The sequence below is a fragment of the Sarcophilus harrisii genome, chromosome 2 (genome assembly GCF_902635505.1).
Source record: "Sarcophilus harrisii chromosome 2, mSarHar1.11, whole genome shotgun sequence".
NCBI lineage: Eukaryota > Metazoa > Chordata > Mammalia > Dasyuromorphia > Dasyuridae > Sarcophilus > Sarcophilus harrisii.
The window spans coordinates 326,053,598-326,077,391 of record NC_045427.1 but is presented as its reverse complement, the minus strand read 5'-3'; the positions used below and the strand labels follow the sequence as shown (position 1 = coordinate 326,077,391).

General features: G+C 38.2%; 1 protein-coding gene across 2 annotated transcripts; it reads left to right on the top strand.

Annotated features, from left to right (window-relative positions):
- On the top strand, window positions 1-20,808 carry PLEK2 (pleckstrin 2). Of its 2 annotated transcripts, none has more exons than XM_031952768.1 (10): window positions 1-395; window positions 486-534; window positions 9,445-9,609; window positions 14,087-14,268; window positions 15,398-15,489; window positions 15,902-16,089; window positions 16,329-16,430; window positions 17,297-17,320; window positions 18,594-18,672; window positions 19,573-20,808. In XM_031952768.1, the coding sequence occupies exons 2-10, from the start codon at window positions 487-489 to the stop codon at window positions 19,698-19,700; spliced, it is 1,008 nt and encodes a 335-aa protein (XP_031808628.1). In that variant the 5' UTR covers window positions 1-395; window position 486; the 3' UTR covers window positions 19,701-20,808. The 2 variants fall into 2 exon arrangements, with proteins under 2 accessions (XP_031808628.1, XP_003756410.1); XM_003756362.4 differs by having other exon boundaries at window positions 6-395; window positions 17,297-17,380.
- Window positions 20,809-23,794: the final 2,986 nt, after the last annotated feature.

The following is a 23,794-nucleotide window of genomic DNA, read 5'->3' as shown; positions in this document are numbered from 1 at the left end:
CCCCTCAGCCCCCAAAGCACATCTGGCATCTCGGTCTCCCTGGAATGGCTTAACTTAGGTAACTAAATTATGTGCAGCTGACATCAAAGTCCAAAGATCCCTGCCCCTGGTGAGTCAGGGCCTGGCCCTGGCCAGAGTTGGGAACTGGCACTAGCCAGGAAGGCAGTTTTTCAGAGGAAGTCTCAAATGGGAGTTCCTCAGAAGCAGCTAAATCCCCATTCGTGACCAAATCACCTACTTGCTGGTCCAGCGCCCAGTTCACAAAAGGGCAGGAAGAAGGAGATATGGAAGAGCAGAGGAAAAGGAGGAGACAAAGGTAGATGGAGATCAGGGAGGCTGCAGGAGAAGGCAGAAGGAGAGCCGGAGGGGGAGGAGAAGGAAGTCTGGCCCAAGAGGTGAGGTCTTTGAGTTGGAGAGGGTGGAGCCCTTTTAACTGCAACCTTCTCCTCCCGGCAAGTACAAACAGTAGCTCTTCTTTCTTCCAGGATGGAGCAAGAAGGTGGAGTGCTAAAGGAAGGCTTCCTCGTGAAAAGGGTGAGTGAATGTCCACCTGCAGGTTAACTATCCTGGATTTTTTTTTCTTCTAGGGAGGACTTTAGAAATTGGTGGAGAGCCAGAACTGTTAACTCCCCTGCCCAGCCCCTGAGAGCTCCTCAAATTCTTTTACAGATTGTTGGGCTGGACTCCAGCCCGAATTCCCCCCCCCCCATTCCCTACCCTGCTGCCTCCCCAATCTTTAGATCTCCCAGTGCCCTAATTTGGTCCTGACCTGCACCTTCCTATCTGGATTAGAAGGCTGGGACAGGCCACGTGATAAGCATTTTTCCAATTTACTGAATTCGAGAGAGTAATTCTCCCTGAAGTACTTTGGGACACTAAAAATGTGGTGTGTGGAAAATGGGGTAAAGCGCGAAATAACTTATCCATTTGTGGCCTGTTGCCTATGGGAAGGAGGAGGGGAGTAGGAGTGGGCTGAGAGCAACCCACATTGTCCAGAAGGAAAAACTACAGATCCCTGTAAGCCACGAGTCTAAAAGAGAGATACAAATAATGGCAGTATTAGAATGAAGGAAATCAGTTAGAGTGCATCTAATTCTAGGTGTCCACAACAGTAAAATCTGATGTTAATGTTGCTAATGACTGATATTTATAAAAGACTTTAAAGTTTGCAAAGAGTTTTGCATATATTATCTCATTGGAGCCCCACTACAAAACCTTTCTATAACTTGGAGAAACCAAACTTGCTATTGGATGGGTAGCCAGCATCAGAGGTGAGATCTGAAGTCAGGTTATCCTGATGTCACTAAGCTACCTTTCATTGCCATAATTTATAATGGTAATGATTAATAATAATAATAAAAAACAACAATAGCAACTAATATTTATGTAGCACTTTAAGGCTTGCAAAATACTTTACATTCATTTTCTCATATTTTACAACAGCCCTGGAAGGTTGGTTTTATCCACATTTGATGGTTCAGTAGATAGAATGCTGGACCTGGAGTCAAGAAGACCCGGCCTTAAACACTTCCTAGCTATGTGACCCTTAGGTTTACCTCAGTTTCCCCATATGTAAAATATGCTAAAGAAGGAAATAGCAAACCATTCCAGTATTTTTGCCAAGAAAATCACAAATGGGATCAGACAGGACTGAAAATGAGAAGCTAGTGAGCACAACATCTAATTCAGTTTCTGATCTGTAAAATGGTGATAATGCATTCACATCTAGGAATATTGTGAGGATAAAATGAGACATTTGTAAAATGCTATATAAATGCTACTCTAATTACTAGAAGAGGAAACTGAGGCATACGTGTTGTGACTTACCCAAAATCACCAACTAGAAAGTATTTGGGACATGATTTGAATTCAGGATTGATTATTAGATATTATTATATACTAACAAATGTGTCTGTGTTATGTAGTGTTTATTATATGGGAAGGTATCACTATTTGCTTATTGGAGAGCTAGTTAAATCTCATGCTAGGACCAAGTTTCAGACAGAAATGTGGCTGCTTTTGTTTGATTGAATTGGAATGATAAAGATGAATTGGTTTCTTTAGAATTTACCAAAGCTCAATTGAAATTCGGAGAAATAGCTAATGGTTAAGTTCTCTAGTTTTCCTGTTTCTTGTAGACAAAATTCGGAGAGATTTGTGAAGGACTAGGGACTGGCCAAGAGCATTATTGTTCGGATTAGGGGGCTCTGGAAGAAGTTCTAGTAGGGGAATGAAATTAACAGGGAAGACAAACTCGGCAGGCGGCCCGATGGCATTGGAGTCAAAAGCCTCCTCTTCCTGAGTTCAAATTTGACTTCAGACACTTACTAGCTATGTGACACCGAGCAAGTCATTTAACCCTGTTTGCCTCAGTTTCCTTATCTGTAAAATGAGCTGGAGAAGAAAATGGAAAACCACTCCAGTATCTCTGTCAAGAAAACCCCAAATAGGGTTATGGAAAATCAGGCACTGAAGAAACAACAAAAAGTTCTTTCACTTCAAGTTACCTTGAAAAGGTCTTGTGTAGAGAAAAGCTAATGATCATGCAAAATCATTGGAGCAAGAAGCTTCCTTTTCCTTTAAAATAAAATATATGTTCTTCTGCTTGAATTCTAAAACCCTTTTATGATGTGACTGTAATTCACCTGCTGTTCCTCCCAGGTGACATTCATTCCTTGGTCAGACAGCACCGTTGATCAGGCAGCTCCTTCCCTACTTGACCTTCTTAGGTTCCCTAGTTTCCATGAACACTCAACCTCAATGTCATCTTCTACAAGGAAGTTGTTAGGACTTTCCCTTCCACCTCAGAAATCCCCATTCATCTTTTGTATCTATTTTTCTTTGAATGTGTTTTCCCTTCTGCTAGCAAGTAAGTCAGGGATTTTTTTTTCTTTGCTCATCCCCAAATCTAGCATATTTACTGGCACATGGCAGGCAACCAAGATGAGCTTGTTGAATGAGTCTATTAAGAAATGTTATAGGAGCTAGTTTGAAGTCAAGGTGGGACTAACCTCTGAACCCCTGAAATGGACTTCTAACTAAAGTTCTTCTGATAGAAATTTGTTGAGGGGGAGGAGGAAGAAGGGAGAGTGATGGTCTTGGGTAATGTCATGTGGGGAACCTTTTTCCCATCAAGAGCCATTTGGATATTTATAGCATCATTCAATCACAGGCCATATAAAATTATCAACTTAAGTCAAAAAGTGGGAGATTGTTGTACTTAGCTTTCAGCTCAAAGCTGAACCTGTGGTTGCCTTAGCAAATAATTTTGTGAGCCTTATATAGCCCAAAGCCTAATGTTCCCCACCTCTGCAGTAGAGCGAAACTTCCAGGGAAGCATGCCCTAAGTAGGGTGCCACTGGGCAAAATAAAGGGGATATACTTTGCTTGCTTTTTACACATACACACACATACACTCTCTCAATCCTCTTCCTCTTCCCTCTCCTCTCCTCTTCCTCTCCTCTTCTTCTCTTCTCTCTCTCCTTTCTCTCCTTTCTTTCTTTCCTCCTTTCTCTTTCTCTCCCTCTCATTTCTCTTTTTCTTCCTTTCCTTTTTTCTCTCCCTCTCCTTCCTCTCTCTCCTTCTCTTTCTTTTCTTTTTCTCTTTTATCTCTTTCTTTCCTTCCTCCCCCACATCCCTTCTCCTCAAGCTGGGAAGAGCCGTCTGCTGAAGTCCTTTGACAAAGCTTATTGTGATTCTGACCTTGGCATCTTCCAGAAGGACATTTCCAAGAGTTTGCTCCCTAACCTGGGAGTTGCAGTAGCCAAAGTAGAGCCATCTGTGCCAGAGGTGAGGAGGAAAGAATGAAAACAGGCTGGGGCATGAGAAGTCAGCCCAACCCAGAACAGACTAGTAATCACTGCTGTAGGCTATAAAGCTGGGCCTCCTCACCAGTGATTTTTGCCAGGACTGAATAGGAAAGGACCTGTGGTAGATAAGATTTGAAAACGAAAGCTTCTGTGTTCTGGAAAGAGAATTCAGAAAACCTGAGTTCTAGACCTGGCTGACTCTTGTGATCCTGGGAAGTTGCTTTTGGATCCATAGCTATGGGACTTAGTTTGCTCATCCACAAAATGAAAGAATTATGCTGCTCCCTCTGGCATTAAAAATTTCATGACCCTTAAACCCAGCATTAAAAAATGGCTTCTTGCTATCAGCCCAGTGACTGTAGATAAAGTTCCTGCTGTGGCTGAAGGAGAACCCAGAAATCCCCTCTATCACTTTTCCTACCTTTGTCCCTGGACATCTAGTCCATAAAATGATCCTAATTGAGGAGGGGGATGGGGTGGAGTGGAGGAAGCAGGCAAAGGCCTGGAGGGGTAGTTTACTGAAAAGAAAGTAAGCTAGTCTTGTTTTATTGAATGAATGAATTCATTCAGTAGATATTTGGGAATGAATCATTCACTTTGTTTCAAGATTCAAAGGGGTTTGCACTGAAAGCTCCAAGCTTTCATTTTTTTTTTTTTTTAAACATGTCTCTAGTCTTAAATGTTGGGCTTTTTGATCTGAGTACCTGAGCCTGCTTGGATCCCTGGAGTAAAAGGACAATTGTATTCCTAATTTCCATTTCCTATTCTCTTTTGGATTTTCCTTTTGGACTTCCTAGTCTTCCTTTGGATTCTTCATTCTGCCATCTGCCCCTTTCCTTCTTCCAATGCCCATAAAAATGCACTTTCTTGCCTTTATGAGAAAATAAAGTACAAATTCAAAATACTTGGCCAAGATAAAGTATGTGTGGTATATGCAGGGTGTCCCAAACCTCTCAGTACAGTTTTAAGCTTTAATAACTTGAAACTGCACTAATATTTTTAGGTTACTAATATGTATGTACATATGTGCATAAAGGGCATATTTATGTGTGAATATATACATGTTGTTGTTTAGTTGTAGCTGACTCTTCATCACTCTATTTCCTTCTTCAGCTCATTTTATAGATGAGAAAATGAGGCAAATAGGGTTAAGTGATTTAACCAGGGTCACACAGCTAGTAAGTGTCTGAGGTTAGATTTGAACTCAGGAAAATGAGGCATCTTCCTGATCCAAGTCCAGTGATTTATCTATTGTACCATGTACATAACTATCTCATATACATGTATATATACACACATAAGTATACAGAATGTGTATGGTATACACCTATATATCCTGTATATATGTTTGGATATTTACAAATACATGTTTATATAGAGTATATATGTATACACCCAAAAACATGTTTCCACAGGGTGCTTATGAATATATTATATAATATATATATATATGTACAAATATGTTTATACAAGATATATATGTGTATATTATAGAGTATATATGTATAGACACAAATACATGTTTATACAGGGTGTATATATATGTGTAGATTATAGAATATATATGTATATGCACAAATATACACATATACTAAATGTAGAATGGTGTTTGCCATACACACATCTATGATGCCTTCTGAACACTGAGTCAAAAGGTATGAACAAAATAGTTTTTTCCTGCATGAATCCAGATACTTTAAAATGGACTGACCATTTCATACATTCACCCACAGCATTTTCATGTTCTTATCTTCCTTTAGCTACTTTAAACATATTATTTTCCTTTAAAAAAAAAAAACTTTGTCAGTTTGATAGACATGAGCTAATACTTCAGAGTTTTAAATTAGTACCTCAGAATTCTTTGAATAATAGAAATTTAATTTTTTAATTTAATGATTGAGAAAATTTGTATGTAATTGTTAATAATTTGCATTTCTTCTTTTCAAAACCATTTATGGGATTTGGCTACTTATCTATTCCAACCCAGGCATTTTTTAGAGGTTTAAAGAGGTTAAATAATATGCCCAAGATCAGTCACTTTCAGAGGCAGGATTCAAACACAGATCTTTTAATTCTATATATGATAGCTGCCTCCTTCTTTCTAGGGCATATACTCTCTGGACCAAGTCCTCTTATAACCTACAAAAAGAAGGTACCCTTCAGTCTTTGGGATTTGCCTCCCTCAGCTCATTCACTAATTCTAAAATTTCAGGCACACTTCTGAGTCAATCAGGGGCCTTCACCCATAATCACTAGATGATCTTCCACTCAAATTGGGGAGGGGAGAAAAAGAACAGTCAATACCCTGTTTTCCTCACTATCTCAAAATATAATGTAACAATCTGACATTCCCCAACATCTATTTGTGCTTGTCTCTTCCTTCCAAGATTACCAGCTCTGAAGGTTTCAAGAAGGGCCTCTTCTCTCTGCATTCTCTCCTTCCTTTTCTATTTTTTTAAACGATGTGACCTTTTATATTTAATTCATAATCCTCTTCCTTCCTTTACTCCAGTGGTTCTCAAACCTTTGTTCTCAGTATCTTCATGTTATTAAAAAACTATCGAGGATCTGTTCAAAGAGTTTTTGTTCATATGGGTTATATTTATACCTATTTACTATATTAGAAATGAAAAATAATTTTGAATTTGTAGACCCTCTGAAAGGGTTTCAGAGACCCCAACAATTATTTGGACTACACTTTGAGGACCACTGATATTTTTTCCCATAGAGAATGTGACACAGTAGAAAGAACACAGCTTAGGAGACCTGCACTTACTATTTGACCTTGGGCAAATCATTGAACCTGGGAGGAGATGATGTCTATGTTGCCCTGTATCTTTCCTCAGATTCCACCTCCCTCTCCTCACTGGCATCATTAATACCCCTTCCTGGGACCCTCCTTTCCCTATTGGTGAACAGGATCCCGTCCTGTTCCCACCATTCTGGAAAGCCATGTTATTTCACTCTCCCTCAATTCTCTTTGTAATCTACCTCCCCTTTTTAGCAGCCATGTTGCTCTTGAGTGGGTATCCTTTTTCCCCCTCTACTTCTTTTCAGTACCCTTTATAGGTTGCCTTCCCCCAGTAGAAGCCCTTTGGGGAGGATAGAGACTCCTTTCTGCCAGTGTAGGGGAGAGGATTTGGGTCCTGGTCCATCCTAGCTCCAAAGCTTGCCCTACACAACCTTATGGCTTAGAATTATAAGACACCTAAAGCTCTTCCTAAGGATCCCTGAAGTAAGGGAAGAAAAGGGGACAAGCAAGGGTACTCTGTGAGGGTTGGAGGTGCAGAAGAATCACAGAAGTCCTCAATCCTTGACATGGTTATAAAGCACCTCAGAAATATGGATGTTTGAGGGAATGTGGGAAAATTGGGACACTAATGCATTGTGGGTGAAGTTGTGAAATGATCCAAATATTCTGGAGAGCAATTTGGAACTATGCCCAAAGGGCTATCTATAAAACTGTGTATACTTTTTGATCCAACAGTGTCTCTACTGAATCTGTATCAAAGAGATCATAAAAGAAGAAAAGGACATACATGTACAAAAAATGTTTGTAGTACTTCTTTTGTAATGGCAAGAAATTGGAAATTGAATGGATGCTCCTCAGTTGGGGAATGATTGAATAAGCTATGGCATATGAATTTATGGAATATTATTGTTCTATAAGAAATAATCAGCAGGATGATTTCAGAAAGTCCTGGAGAGACTTACGTGAACTGAAGCTGAGTGAAGTGAGCAGAACCAAGAGAATATTGTCACAGTAACAATAAGATTATGTGATAACTATGATAGACTTGAGGCAATTCTAATAGACTTGAGAACTTATATTCTTTTTTTTTAATTTAATAGCCTTTTATTTACAGGTTATATGCATGGGTAACTTTACAGCATTGACAATTGCCAAACCTCTTGTTCCAATTTTTCCCCTCCTTCCCTCTACCCCCTACCCCAGATGGCAGGATGAGCAGTAGATGTTAAATATATTAAAATATAAATTAGATACACAATAAGTATACATGACCAAACCGTTATTTTGCTGTACAAAAAGAATCAGACTCTGAAATATTGTACAATTAGCTTGTGAAGGAAATCAAAAATGTAGGTGGGCATAAATATAGGGATTGGGAATTCAATGTAATGGTTTTTAGTCATCACCCAGAGTTCTTTCTGGTTCAGTTCATTACTGCTCCATTGGAAATGATTTGGTTGATCTCCTTGCTGAGGATGGCCAGGTCCATCAGAACTGGTCATCATATCGTATTGTTGTTGAAGTATATAATGATCTTCTGGCCTTTCTCGGAGAACTTATATTCTTATGAAAGGAAACATAAGCAGAAAAGCATAGACACATATACACACAATTCTTTATAGAGATTTAAATTTACTACTTACCATTTGGTCTGATCACCTTGCAGTGCTATATTTCTGATGCATTCCATTATGTTTTAGATGAACTTTGTTGGAAGTTTTATTTGATAACAACATTCACTTCTGTGATTATATTCTTGGTCTTCAAAACTTGTGATGCAGTATGATTTTCTACTCATAATTAAAATAGCATTGGCAGGGACCATATCTCCTATTTCTTTTGTATCCCTCAATAATTTAATAGAGTGCTTAAGCTTAAAGTTTTTGCTCTACGCATAAATGAATGCTTATTGAATGAATGAGTGAAAGAATGAGTTTGTGAGTGCCCATGGGGCCTTTGACTCCAGCAGGAACAGGCCTTCCCCAAGCTGGAGTCTAACCAAAAGTTTGTGGGAAACAAGCCCAGACCTTGCTTTCTGATATACCTTGTGGGTTGGCTGAAACCCAAATGTATTCTTTTTTTTTGGCCTTTGAGAAGACACTCCCTCTTTCCATTGGCTTATTTAAAGCCAAGAACTCGCTCTTTTCTTACCAGTTTTCTTGTTTAGTGCAAGTTTGAATACTTTGGAGACGAGATAGTCGTTACAGAGGCTTGCATGCCTTCTTCTACTGGCTCTACTCACAAAATAAAGGAAGACTGGTCAGAGCTTAGGACATAGACATTTTGCTAGGTTTGGCTTTCAAGAAACTCAGAATTTTAAAATGTTCAAGATTTTTGTTTGAGGAGATTCAGAGCACTGATTACTAATGGTATCAGGAACACCTTCCTATAGAATGAGAGGAGCCTTGTAGGAAAGTCGAGATTTGAAGAGGAAAGTCCAGGAATGGAGAATGAGCTTTTCAAAGACACAGAGAGGAGGGAGTCAAAAACCTCAAGACCCAGGACCTGATGTCAAGGCAGGAATCATAGGATAAGAGGACTTAAGCTGAAAGGGACCGTGGAAAGTATTTAGTTCCAAACCTTCATTTGACAGATGAGAAAAATGAGACCTAAGCCAACTGAGTTGCTGTCACACGCACAACAGAAAAAGTGATCCAGCACACTTGTATTCATGTCTCCCTGTTGGAATAAGAATTTAGGACTACCACACAGCCCTTTTTATCTGGGAGAGGAGCAGGGGAACATGCCCATGCCAGTTACTGCTGGGCCATGGACCACATTTGCCTGAACTCAGCATGGCTGATACTTGAGAGGGAAGGGTGGGTATCTTTCCAGGCTGGTGCACTGCATGGGTTTTGATGTGGAATTTCCATTTGCCTACAGGGCCACATTGTCCACAACTGGAAGGTGAGATGGTTTGTATTGAAACAGAACACACTGCTGTATTACAAGCTTGAGGGAGGCAGGAAAGGTACCTCTCCTAAAGGCCAGATCCTCCTGGATGGTTGTACCATCACCTGCCCTTGCCTGGAGTATGAGACTAGACCGGTATGTGAAAAAACTTCTTTTTTTATTATTTGAAAAAAGGAAAGAAAAGAAAAATAGAACTTTTAGCTCTTTCTCTTCTCTACTCATCTCCATTTGTTCACTTTGGTTTGTTTCTATTATGTTTAATCTATTGTTTTGATATGACCTCTCTAGAATGTTTTTACCACCTTATATTATAGTTTTGGGAATAATAATGATAGTGATAATTCACATTTATATAATGCTTTGTTTCTAGAATACTTTCCTCATAAAAATCATTTGAGGTAAGTAACACAATTGCTATTATTCCCATTTTAGATGAGAAGACTCAGGCACTGAGAAGTGGTACTCATGATCATGCCACAATTAAGATCTGAGATTCAGGATTGCAAGTTGAGCTCTCTAATCTCATTGTCTTCTACCACTTTGGTGATTGGCTCTTGATTTGTGCTAAGATTTGTTCCTCTTAAAATTAGAGGCAAGCCTACCTCATCCTTATAATGCAAGTGAATTGAGAGGATTTGGGGAAGAAGGCAGAGCAGCTCAGAAATTTCTGAGGTCTTCTGATTCCCCTACAAACAAGACAAAATAGCCCCTCAGGACAAACATAGAAGGGTAAAAAAAGACAAGAGTTGGAGCAGAACAGTAGGGCTCCTGGGGCACCTGAAGAAAATCCAAAGACAGACAACAGGATGGAGATTTGACCCTTGTGGAGTGGAAACAGTTCCAGTCTAGCTCCCCAGAAACAGCAAGCTAGCTGGGTTGAGAGGTAGCCTCAGCCCCAGCCCTGGAATTTTTGCCTCTCAGACAATGTGGGGAGTCAGGGGTCTTAGGCAGAGAAGACTGAGGGAATACCAGGTCCAGCTATGGCCAGAAGGAACCAGGACTTACCTGCAGTGCAGAAGCAGCGGTGCAGGGATTCTCTGGCTGTGGGCACCTACCGGAAGGCAGGGCTTTCTGTTTCAGGCCAGAGGGGAGAACTGAAGGAGGTCCTGGAGCCAGAGGCACCATCCCCACACTCCAGGACTGGAGGTGATTACAAGAACAAGCTGCTATCAATTAAAAACAAAAGAGCAGGCAAAGAAGAAAAAACCCAACCATTACTCCCATACTATGGGAATAGAAAAGATTGCGTTCATCTTCAGAGGAGAATACTGAAGCAAAAAAAAAAAAAAAAAATCCTCTTCTATGCCAAAGAACTCAAATGGTCACCTGCTGGAGAAAAAAAAATTCATAGAAGAACTCAAAAAAAGACTTTAAAAATCAAATAAGAGAGATTGAGGGGGGAAAAAAATTTAAATCCAAGAAAAGTAAGATTACTAAAAGAAAATCAACCAACTGGAAGAAGGAATCCAGAATCTTAAGGAAGAAAATGATTCCATAAAAATTGCAATTGGGCAAGGGAAAGTCAGCAAAGTTTTAATGATTATATAATAATAATAATAAAGAATAAAAATAGAAGAGAATATGAAATATCTCATTAAAAAAACAACTGATTCAGAGAACAGATTATGAGAAAATATAAGAATAATTGGACTACCTGGTAGTTATAAAAGTCTTAATAAAAGAATCTTGATACAATAATAAATGAAATAATTAAAGAAAATTGTCCTGATGTGTTTGAACAAGAGGGGAAAGTAGAAATAGAAAAAAAAATCACCTAAAAGAGATCTTATGGGGAAAATCTACAGGAATATCATAGCCAAATTCCAAAACCCTCAGATCAAGAAGAAAAGATTAAATGCAGCAAGAAAAATATTTTAAACAGGGAGGAACCACTATTAGAATCACAGAAGCCCTAGCAGCAGCTACATTAAAAGACTGCAGGTCTTGAAACATTATATATCAAAGAGCAAAAGAACTGGAATAATAGCCAAAAATATCACATCAGCAAAGTTAAGCACTGAATGAAAAAAAAAAAAAGGATATTCAATGAATTGCCAAACTTTCAGGATTTTGTTACAAAAATACTTGAACTTAATAGAAAATTTGACATACAAGATTGAAGAGAAATATAAGGCATATATCAAAGAGGGTCTCAATATGAACAAACTTTGTTTTTTATAAATAAAAATGAAAACCTCATATTTAAGATTATCATTAACTGAATGTGGATCATAACATAACATTCTCACTCTTTTTGTTGTTGTTCACTTGCATTTTGTTTTCTTATTCATTTACTTTCCTTTTTGATCTGATTTTTCTTGTGCAGCAAAAGAATTGTATAAATGTTTAAGGGGAGCGGGATAGAGAGGGAATAACATATTTGAAAGGCTACAAAAGTCTTCCAAATTCAGCTAAAAACAGGAGGGCATAAGGGTCAGGAGAGAAGATAAGTTAAGGCTCCTTCAAGTAAGTAATAGTAGAGTAAGGTAGAGTGTAGAAGTAAAGCAGAGGGATCAGGAGGGATAGGAAATACAACATATACAAATATAAAGACCAAAAGTAGGATCTATTATGTAAAAAATAGCAGAGGTAGTAATCATGATTTCAGAAAAAGTTGAAACTAAAATAGATTTAATAAAAAGAGAGAAATAGGGATACTATGTGTCAATATTGTTTTAGACTAACATAACTAGACAGTATAAGATTGGAATATTGCTGTGGTATAGGAAATGATGAATTGGTAGAATTAGAAAAGTATGCAAAGATTTGAACTTATGAAGATGTTACTCACCTTCAGAAAAACAGGACAAAGCATAGTACAGTTTTATATGGATATATGGGTGGATGTATATGATTATAGATATCTATGTGTGTATATATGTATCTGTAAATGCATGTAAATATATATGTGTATGTATATATGTGCATATATATTTAAATGAAATATATTTAAAAATATATTTTTAAAAACCCTCACTTAATTGTAGCCTTCTGGGAGATGGGGGAAGAAGGGGGAAAAAAAACAATAAAGTACAAAGTTCTCTGGCAGAGAACAAAAGAAAACCTACAAGGAAGCAAAGAGAAGATTAATAGTTCTGAACACAGTGTTCAGAACTGTTATATAGGCTTTCTTTCCTTTTTTTTCTTGAAATGGAAATGTATTACTTTATATTTTGAATCCTCTCTTATGTTCTGTGTGCCCATGGCAATGTTTTTTAAAATTCCTTTTCCCATTTTGTATTTAAGTTTAAAATATAATTTTAAAAGATTTTTAAAAGTATATGTGTCAAATAAAGCAATTGAATCAATAAATCAATCAATATTTAATCGTCTTATAATGGAATATGCTAAGTACTAGAGCTGTCAAGTATGACATACTCTTTCCCTTTATAGAAAGAAGGAAAAAAAGCATTTCTAAGTCCCTACTTAATAAATCATAACCATAAATTAAAAAATGCTTAATAAATAAAAAGCCAGTTACTATGCTTAAGCACTTTGCAAATATATTATCTTCACAACAACCCTGGGAGGTAAGCATTATTATTTTTTCCCCTTTTAAAGTTGAGGAAATCGAGACAGATAGAGATTAGGTTAAGTGATTTTATCCTAGAGTCACACATAGTCAGTGTCTAAGATTGGTTTTTAACTCGGTCCTTCCTGACTCCACATGTAGCATTTATTCACTGTACCTAACCATAAAGCTGTATTTTATAGTTGTAGGCTACAAAAAGTTAATATGAAACCAAAATTTTAAAACAGGCAAATGGAAGTACAGAATAGTACTGGGGGGTAGAAAGTGACGGTGGAATCTGCCCTGGAGAGTAAGATTTGGGCGATTGACAAGTGATAAAATTTGAATCAAGGGGAGAAAGATGAGACTTGACCTTGGCAATATGCTCTCATTAAGGGAATACAGCAGAAGCTTGATCAGAGGCTTATTCTTCTTCACCAACCTCAATACATCCTCTAAATGTAGTCAGATTGTCTTCCCTGGAAAAAAGCTTTTGTTATTAGCATCCAAGGTTGAGGAGCAAGAGTAGGGACAAGTTCATCAGCACAGATTTAGGGCCAGAAGGAACCAGAGAGACCATCCAATCCAATCTCCTCATTTTTCTGATAAAAACAGAAGTTCAATGTCTTATTCAAAGTTCCATAGTCAATGGGTGACAGAGGGTCCTCTTGCCATTTTACTCCATTTTCTCCACAGCTCCTCTAAACGTTTCATTTTAATGATCTTTAGTAAATGACATTCAAGAGTATTGTTGATAACCAATTTCAAAAGATAACAAGTGGAGGTCATTTCCAGCTTTATAATGAAGTCATGAGTCTCTCTACGTGTACTATTCAAAGACTAAGCAAACTTGGGAGACGGTAATAATTGATGGGTAATGAGCATTTTAGATTTTTAGAAAGTCATTCTCCCTTAGGACCTGAGATGCCAATTGTTTTTAAGTGTCTAGGACTCAGTCTCATTGGTCCATGAGGCTTTTTGGCTGCATGGGATCCTTTGGGCCATCCTGAGTGGGTCCCAGAGGGGGTCCAAACCCTTCCGCTGCTCTGCATGTTCCATGCAAGTTCCAATTGGTTTGATTGACTCTGTTTCCTGCCACAGCTCCTCATTAAGCTAAGGACCAGAACATCCACAGACTACTTCTTGGAGGCCTGTTCCAGAGAAGATCGGGATGCTTGGGCCTTTGAGATAACGGGTGCGATTCACGCTGGACAACCTGGAAAAGTCCAGCAGCTCCATCTCATGAAAAACTCCTTCCAGCTTCCCTCTCATATCAGCCTTCAGTGAGTGTGACTGTCTTTTAATTTATCACCATCTTCAGAGCTTTTAAAGGCCAGTGATTGAATGACACATTTTGGTCATTTTATGGAGCCAGATGAGGAAACTGAGGCAAATTGACTCACCCAGTGTCACACGGCTAGTATCTAACGCTGTATTTGAACTCAGATCTGACTCCAAGTCCAGTGCCCTATCCACTGTTCCCTGTCCAATAATGTCACACACTTAATCTGTCGTTCCTACTAACCTTTCCATCTCTGTTTGATGTTCTTTTTTTGTTTCAACCTACAAATGGTTCTTTGAAGTATCTCAGTCAATCAAGAAGCATTTATTAAGTACCTACTGTGTTCCAGTCCCTGCTCTCTTTTTTTTTTTTTTTTATTTAATAGCCTTTAATTTACAGGATATATACATGGGTAACTTTACAGCATTAACAATTGCCAAACCTCTTGTTCCAATTTTTCACCTCTTACCCCCCCCACCCCCTCCCCTAAATGGCAGGATGACCAGTAGATGTTAAATATATTAAAATATAACTTAGATACACAATAAGTATACATGACCAAAACATTATTTTGCTGTACAAAAAGAATCAGACTCTGAATTATTGTACAATTAGCTTGTGAAGGAAATCAAAGATGCAGGTGTGTATAAATATAGCCAGTCCCTGCTCTCAATCAGAGAGACAACATACAAATCCAATAGAGAGGGATTAGCTGGGATTTGAAAAAAAATCCATGGAGGTCAGAATAATGGAAATGGGGAAGGAGAGAATTCCAAGGGTGAAAGTGTCTGGAATTGGGAGATTGTATTTTGTGTGAGGAACAAAGATGCCAGTATCATTGCTATGGCAAAGTGCATTGGCTGGAAAATTAGGGCTAGGCCAGATTAGGAAGGGTGTTATATTTGATCTCAAATTCTGCCAGTCCTTTTCCATTGTTAGGCTACCTCCTAGTCCTCCAAGCCATCCTGATGCATTGGTGCTAAATCTATATATTAGTAGTCTACTTCCTACTACAGACCCCCTTCAGCCAAGTCTCTTCCCTCACACACCTTGGCTGAATTGTACGTTTGGGAAAAGGCTGTCTTCTCCACATTGAACAGGACGCTAATTCTTTCTCTTGCATTGTATAGTGACATAATTGACAAGATGCATGACAGTAGCTGTGGAATTCGCCCATCTCCGAATATGAAACAGGGAAGCACTTATAAAAAGACCTTCATAGGTACGTCCAAGAAGCCAGCCACTTGTAGGCTGGCAGGGGAGGGTGCTTTGGACTCCACGTTGGAAAATACACAGGTAGATGGGAGTGTGGAATTTTGCTTTAGGGATTACAGAGATAATGTGCCTGGACCTGCCCGAGTTGAGCTCAGAGCCTTATGTTGTCCCTGGGGCTTTCTAATATAGAATTTGCTGGCAAGCTGCTGGGCAGGGAGAAGTGCCCTTGGTGTTCTTTGCCATTATAGTGGGGCACTCTGACAGTCTTTCAGCCTGCTCTGACGTTGTGCAATCTGTTTTCCTTTGGGATGAGGCTGACTGTTTCCCAGGGCCAAATGCTGAAAGGTGGTCAATGTAGTTGTGAAGGAGGCAGTAGCTTCTGCCCTAGTGAGATGTGACCTGTCCTCTCCTTTCCCCAGGCTCTTCTCTGGTGGACTGGCTGATCTCCAATCACTTTGCCGCTAGTAGGATTGAAGCCGTCACTCTTGCTTCCATGCTGATGGAGGAGAACTTCCTTAAGCCCATTGGAAACCGGAGCACTGAGGCCATTCGCTCTGGGGATTTAGCAGAGCAGTTCCTAGATGATTCCACAGCCCTCTACATTTTTGTAAGTGGTAGCAGGACCTCCATTTATAGCTCTTTCCTTTCCATTGCCTGCTGCTGGAGAGAAACCTACATAGAGGAGGTTAGAAATAATTGTGCAGTATGTGCTACACAGCTATGGAAAGAGGTGGAATTTAGTCACACAAAAACTTCATTTTAAGTTCTGATCTGGATCAAGGAATTGATGAATCAAGGAATTTAATTTTCTTAGAAGTCCAATCGTTGTTCTTTTATCTTTTATAGAATGAAAGCTGTAAGAAGAAGACAAATTCAAAAGAAGAATTCAACTTTAGCGCTGCTGAACTGAGTGGCACAGTGATTAAACAAGGATATTTAGCCAAACAGGTAATAGCTAAGTGAGCATTGCAACTGGGCAGAAGGAAGTAAAGTAGCAGGAAGTAAGGAAAGAACAGAAAATAGAGGCAAAGCATTTATAAAAATCCTGTGGTATAATTTGGATTGCACAAAGATTAGCAACAGGAAGCAAGTTCAAAAATATATTTGTATTTATTTGTTAATGTTGAGGAGAGATCTGGATGTAGTGTTATTGATTTATGGAAATTCTCTCCTCCACCCATTTGGATCTGTGACATAGTCTTATAGCTGTCTGGGATATTGAAGCCACACCACCAGCATATGCCAGAGCCAGGGCTTTATGTATCTTATATACATATATCTGTATCATTAAGTGGGGCAATGAATAGAGTGCTGGGTCTGAAGTTAGGAAGACTCATCTTCCTGAGTTTAACTCTGTACCTTAACTGTATGATCTGGGGCAAGTCACTTAGCCCTGTTTACCTCAATTTCCAATGAGCTAGAGAAAGAAATGGCCAAAGTTTTTGCCAAGAAAACCCCAAATAGAGTCATGAAGAATCAGAAATGATGTGATGAACATAAAAAATATCAATGTGAAGTTTGCTTAAAAAGCAAACTCCCTTTGCCTAACTTGCTTCCCGGCTTCTCCTCCTCCCCCTAAATTTTGTGTGGATTAGGACAAAACACTCCAATCTCTGCTTAGCCTTCTTGGCCCTATCCGTTCTGCACAACGGAGCTTCTTTTCTCAGAAGACTCAAGTGATCAGAGGCTGACTTCAGGGAAGGCCCCAGAACAATGTCACAGCATTTTGGTTTGCAGATTCTGCTCAAACCTGTTTAAAGATGTGCTTCACATGTGCAAGGATTGTGAGGAATAACGAGTCGTCTCTGTTCCAGGGACACAAGAGGAAAAACTGGAAGGTGAGGCGCTTTGTTCTGAGGAGTGACCCTGCTTTCCTACACTATTACAACCCCTCCAAGGTGAGCAGTAGCCCCTTCAGCATCAGCCCTGGAGCGGGGTGAAGGCTAACACTTGCAATCCATACCTGCCCTAAAGGACTGATTTCAGGAAAAACCTCATGATGAAATGTGAGGTGTGATGTTTATTACCCTTCCCAGACATCTTCTTTCTCATTTCTTTTCCCAGATATCCTAAATAGATTTATTATTGTACTTTATTTCTGTTTCAGCGGATTGTAGTGACAACAGTTTTGACTTTTTTCCTCTGATTACCACAGCAGAACCTTCCTCACAGAATTTTCTGTTTCTTGCTTTCAGTTTCCTCCCCTTCCAAAGTATACCAGCTTTTTCTTAAAGATCATTTTCATTACACTTCTCCATAGATCTTTCTTCAAAATTATTCCTTGTGATTACTTGTTGGAAGGCCCCACCTGTGGCAATGACATTTCAGTCTCCTCCTTATATTCAAATCTTCCATAATCTAATCTCAATCCTACCTTTCTAGTCTTATTTTTCATTTCTCAACATCAACCTTCTGACTCAACCAAACAGATTTCTTGAAAATATTTTCTTGCCCTGTCCTGTTTTTGCTAATGATATTCACTCCTACTTCTGTAGCTTTTCAAATACTACTTAGCATTTAAGGCCCAGCTAAAGCAATATCTATGAATATCTTCCATAAAGCCCTTGGAGACATAAAGCCCATAGTCATCTTTTTCTTCCTAACTCATATTTACCACATGACATTAATTTAACAATGAATGATGTACTTCTTTGGATATCCTTGATTAATATGCCAATTTTTGTAAAATTATTAGAAACAGAGAAAAAAGTGGTTTTGAATGGACAGGATAGGTTAGATGTCATTCTGATAGAAATTCTGCTTTAAGGAAAGAAAATTTTAATTGTGTAGAACTGATTTTTTGTCAAGGAAAAAAGGGTCAGGCCAGAAGTAATTACCAGGCTTTATTCATGAAGATGTAGTTAATAGACATCCTATCCTAAAGCCAACATTACAGAATTGATACTGACTGGAAAAGTCCAAGTTTCCTTGGAATGATTCTGTAAGTATCCCAGATACTTGTGCACAGGGCTGTCAATGCTAGCTGAAGCTTCTGTTGCTAATATTTTGTCCAAGTTCGAGCAAATGTTATTCTATAGATGAAGGGAACTTATTTCTTTTTGCATTAGTGCAATCATGATTTTCATTTGGATTTCTTTTCTATGTCTACAGGAAGAAAACAGGCCAGTTGGTGGATTTTCTCTCCGTGGCTCCCTTGTTTCAGCGTTGGAGGATAATGGAGTTCCCACTGGTAAGAGGCAGCTTGTGCATACCAACCCCAGCAGGGATGATAAGCGTTCATTCAGTGTCTCAGGAGCACTGCACTGATGAAAAAAAAATGGGGGGAAGATTGCATAGGTTTGATATATGAAAATAGTCTCTTGGAAATACAATAGGAAAGATCTTGTTTGTTGTCACTTTCAGAACTGGTAGAAAAAAATGGCAAGTGAGGAATGTTGATGTGGCAATCCATACTTGACTTAAATATTTTTCTATATAATCATGTTTTATTCTGACCCCAGAAAATGAAATTTTTGTGCCTCTGGCATAGGGAAAAGGTACCACTGGGATAATGTTAGACTGCAAAATGTTTGTGCATTTCACTGGTCAAGTCTAAAGCACAGCTAGGAGATAAAGAAAAACAGTGAGATGAACTGCATTACATAAGTGCCTTCCCTTTCTCTGACTTACTGAGAGCCATTTTATTTTATTTAGTTCAGACCTGTGATTCCATTGGCAATGGAACTTGCAGTATTTCAGTTCTTCTTCCCAATCTAGATTTGCCACTTATGATTACTCTTTTGAGAACTGTCTAGAGGCACTTAATTTTAATAAATACTGTGAAGGACCCTTCAATTCATATGCATGATAAAACAAACAATATGCATTGTGAAGGCATTCCTCCATTTCCATTAACTTTGGCAAACATCTGCTGGCTTCCAACCACTTCCCTCTCCAAACCTCACCTAGCATTGTTTGGCACTGCTTTGTTAAATATCACAGGTACAAGTGTATTTTCTTAACAGGCCAAGCTTCAATAGGACAAAGCTTTCTTTCTTACCTGGTGGGCAAGAGCAAATTTATTATTAAATGGAAGCTCAACGCTTGTTTTAAAAGTAACTCAATTTCACTAGATGGCTTTTCCCTGTAGGTGTTAAAGGCAACGTGCAGGGCAACCTCTTCAAAGTGATCACTAAGGATGACGTCCACTACTACATCCAGGCCAGCAGCAAAGCAGAGAGAGCTGAGTGGATTGAAGCTATCAAGCGATTAACATAAGCAGTCACCTGGCTCACATTTAACTCTAAAGGCATCTGGAGGACCTCTATGTAAAAGGGAGAATCCGGACTTTTCTCAAGGTCTTGAACATTTTGGTGATTTTCAATATACATCTGGTACTACTTTGATAGGAGACTAGAGCTGAAGGCTTCCTAGAAACATCCTAGTGATAGACAAATCAGTCTCATGGATGGTCACTATTCCAGAGTCTTCATTTTGGTCCCAGACCAGGAACTGCTTTTTTATGGAGATTTAAAGATCATTCTCCCTCACACCAATCTTCACAGATACCGAGAAGGGATAAAACGGGCCTTCCGATGACAGATGGAAATGGCAGCCTATTTTTAGCATTGTGAATTCCTGATGTTTTTATAAGTACTTTAGACACAGACGCTTAATAAATATTTGTTGAATAAATGAGACAGCTCTCAAAATGCCTATCAACAAAACCAGTGGTTTAATGAAGAACCCTGAGCTGGGACTCAGTCTGCCATCAGCATTTAACTTGATGTTGATCACCTCTGATCTGAGTCTAGACTCATGAATGAAGAACTCCTGATCTCATAGGATCATGATTAAGATCAAATGAGACTGCCTCTATCTGAAAGAACTTTGACTCCCAGATTGGAAGCAACTTCAGTTATTACCTAAAGGTACCCCATTCTGGAAGCATGGTGACATACACTTTAAGTTGAATACTATTTTGACTTTTCCCCTAAATCTTGGGTGATGGAAGACTCTGTAGTTTTGTAGAAACAAGCAGTAAATCAAGTCAGACTGGTGAACTTGAAGTACTTAGATTCTAAGAATGGCTATCCATCGAGATGCAGTACACCAAGAAGTGGTCTGTCAATATGGCTAAATAAGCTGCTAAAATTAGATTAAAAGACAATGAGGAAAAATCTAAAGGACAAAAGGACTAAATCAGGTAATGTCTTGAATTTTTGTTGAGAATTAATTTAAATTAGTTACAATTCTTGGCATCTATTAACTCAACTGTTACTTCTACTTGAATAAGCTAATAAAAATATCTGGCCTTATGAAACTTAAGTACTTACAGTTACTTGAATGAATAAAATATGGCGTCATTTGTCAATAGATATATCCAAAGGGTTGAATATAATTTATTCTTTTAAATTCTATTATAGCTTGTCCTGAATAATCAGGAACCCCAAATGGTGAATCTTACTTTTTCTTCAGAGTACAATCTAAATTTCAATTGAGTTAAGAATATAGTTTTTAGCTTCTCAAAAACAAGAGGTATGATGGGCAAATCTTTTAAAATTACTCAACACAAATTCATTTGACACCATTTGGTCTGATGAAGGCAGTACAATTGTGACCCGTTTCCAACTTTTTACATCATCACCTCTGCATTCAAGTTGCTGTCAAATTGGCCCTAGTATAAATTCCTTACATGATACTCCCTCCCTGTAATCTCTGTGCCTTTACATTGGCCATGGAAGAAAGTACATTCTAAGCCTGCATTGCTTTCTAGCCTTACCTCTCTACACTTCTCAAAATGCTTTTCTTTAAGTACCTTCCTAGAAGAGGCATTTCATCTCTGTCCACTGCTGATACCCCATCATCCCAAAATTATCTTATTCTATTTTATGCTTATTTACATCTAATAGCTCTGAAGCAATGGTTTCATTTTTGCCTACGTCCCCAAAGTTTAATCTTCAAGAAAGTTTTATGGAACTAAATGTAAAGACTAGGAATCTAGAGGCATCAACAAATGAAAAAAAAAAAAGTCACATGCAATCCTAATTGTATAGGATGAAACCTAGAAAAATTTAGCATGAAACTAGAAAAATTGGGAATGTAGTGAAAAAGTTTTAAGTTTATAATGAGAAGTAATAGGTATTATATTAGACTTAATAGATAATTTGTTATATTGGCCTATTTCCTACCTCATCAGCTGGCCAAAACAAAAAATGAAAACAGAACTTATTTTCTTCCTGCATTTGTTTTCCAAAAGCAGCAACATGTTGCAATGGATAGAGGTGATCTTAGTCTGCATAATCAGAGCTCTGGTTCTGCCTCTGACATACTGGTCCCAGGATAGACCACCAATGCAAATTACTTTTTAGTGCCCTAACCAAATCCCCAAAACTGTTAAATTGCTTAATAGATGCTTTATGTGTCTTGGTATACAGCATTTCCCGAGTGGGGAACTCCCTTAACTGATGAAAACAGGTCTTTACATTCAGAAACTCCATGCTTAAAAACATACACAGATGGTAGCTAGCAATTTATGCAGCCCTTAAGATTTACCAAGTACTTTACATGTTATCTCATTTGATCTTGAAAGCATCTGGGAGATTGGTGTTATTATTTTTCAGGTGAGGAAACTGAGGCAGCTGTTAGGTGAGTTGCCCTAGGCTTGTCATGTTAAGCAGGATTTGAACTCTGACCTCCCTAAATGAACCCCAACCAAGTCCACTGTGTCACCTAGCTGCTAGTTAATCTTTAACTTGTTAGCATCATTTCCAAAAACATCTAAGTCCGTAGGTGAAACCCGTGGTAGCTTTCTGAAGTGCCAACTCATTTCCTTTGAGTTTCTTAAGAACTGGCTTAAAACACACATACAAATTTTGCATGTTATACATAAAGATGCCACTAAGCCATTTACCAGTACATGCCTAAAGTCTAGCATGTTTATTTTTTCCATCATGTTTTACATATCTGCACAGATCTATTCCTTTAAAAGTAATGTTGGAAATAAAACATTCCATATTCACTTAGGAGAGGACAATAGTCTCAATCATAAATTCCACTGGCGTTCACAGTTTATCATCTCTGTGCACTCCATGCATTACCCCACTCTAGACTTTCAAACTCTAAAAAAAAAAATCAACAGAAAATTTTTGATTACATTTCACTTTTCCATTCCAAGCTATGTTTGGGAGTGCCCTACCCTAATTAGTTTATTTCTTTGAGGAATACTTGTTTTCAGAAGCAAAGTAAAGGTAAAAAAAGATTATTAAGGAGCAATTTTTACAGACCTAAGGTAGAGAAACAGCTTATAGATATGAGAGGGAAGAAAGTACCATCTCCTGCTCCTTTTAGAATATCCCGGCAGTTATCTTTTCAAATATTCTTCCTCACTTTTATTCCATATTCCCATTAGCTGTAGTGACTCCAACCCCCCCAAAACTGAAATAAGTCTGACCTTGAAACAGCACCAGAAAAGTGCCTTTTATTAGGCACTCAGTACATATTTAATTGAATTACAAATAAGATTGACTTGAATTTTATGTATGTGCTTCAATAGTCACCTTCTAAAAGGTCTACATGCTCCAATAGTCTGATAACAGAGACTGAATCTATGATCAAAGAGATCATACAAAAATATCCAACAAGTGACAATGCCACTTATTTCTGTTTTTTCCTACCTACCTTTAAAAGTATGCAAAACACAATAAAATTAACAATCTAAATTCTATTAATTTCAATTAGCTTGACCTCAAAGGGGGGAAAAAAGCCAATGAAATATACTGCCATCAAAATTTGTAATATACAAATTATTCCTTTTTGGGGAGTTGCATCCCTTTATGATACATCTTTAATTATTTTTCCCCATTAAAAAATCACTCCAATGTTAAATATTATAAAGATTGAAGTCAACATTCGTTTGAAGTTCCAATCAAAAATATTTTAAAGGAACAGCTACCCTTTCACATTCTATTAATTAAAACTTACAGGCTAATATCAAGTGAAACAAATACAAAATGTAGATGATGTAAATCACACCCACTTTCCGATTATTATTTTTAGGCAGTCAAAAGGTACAGTACAATCACTTATTTCCATTTTAAGAACCATCATCCTAAAGGGTCTCAAATGCCTAAATCTTTTCATGCCCAGTATCCAAACTACAGCAGTCTTACTGTGAGATTACTACTCGTTTCTGCTTTTCTTGAAAGAATATTGCAATGTTCTCTTTTTCTAGCAGAAACTTTTTTAATCCAAAAAGTTAATCCTTTCTTCTTTCTTTGAAATATGATCCAAAGGCCAGCTGCTCACCTATCCAGATATTTTAAACTAGATTATTAACTTCCTATTCCCATTATACTTTCAGGAGGAATGTT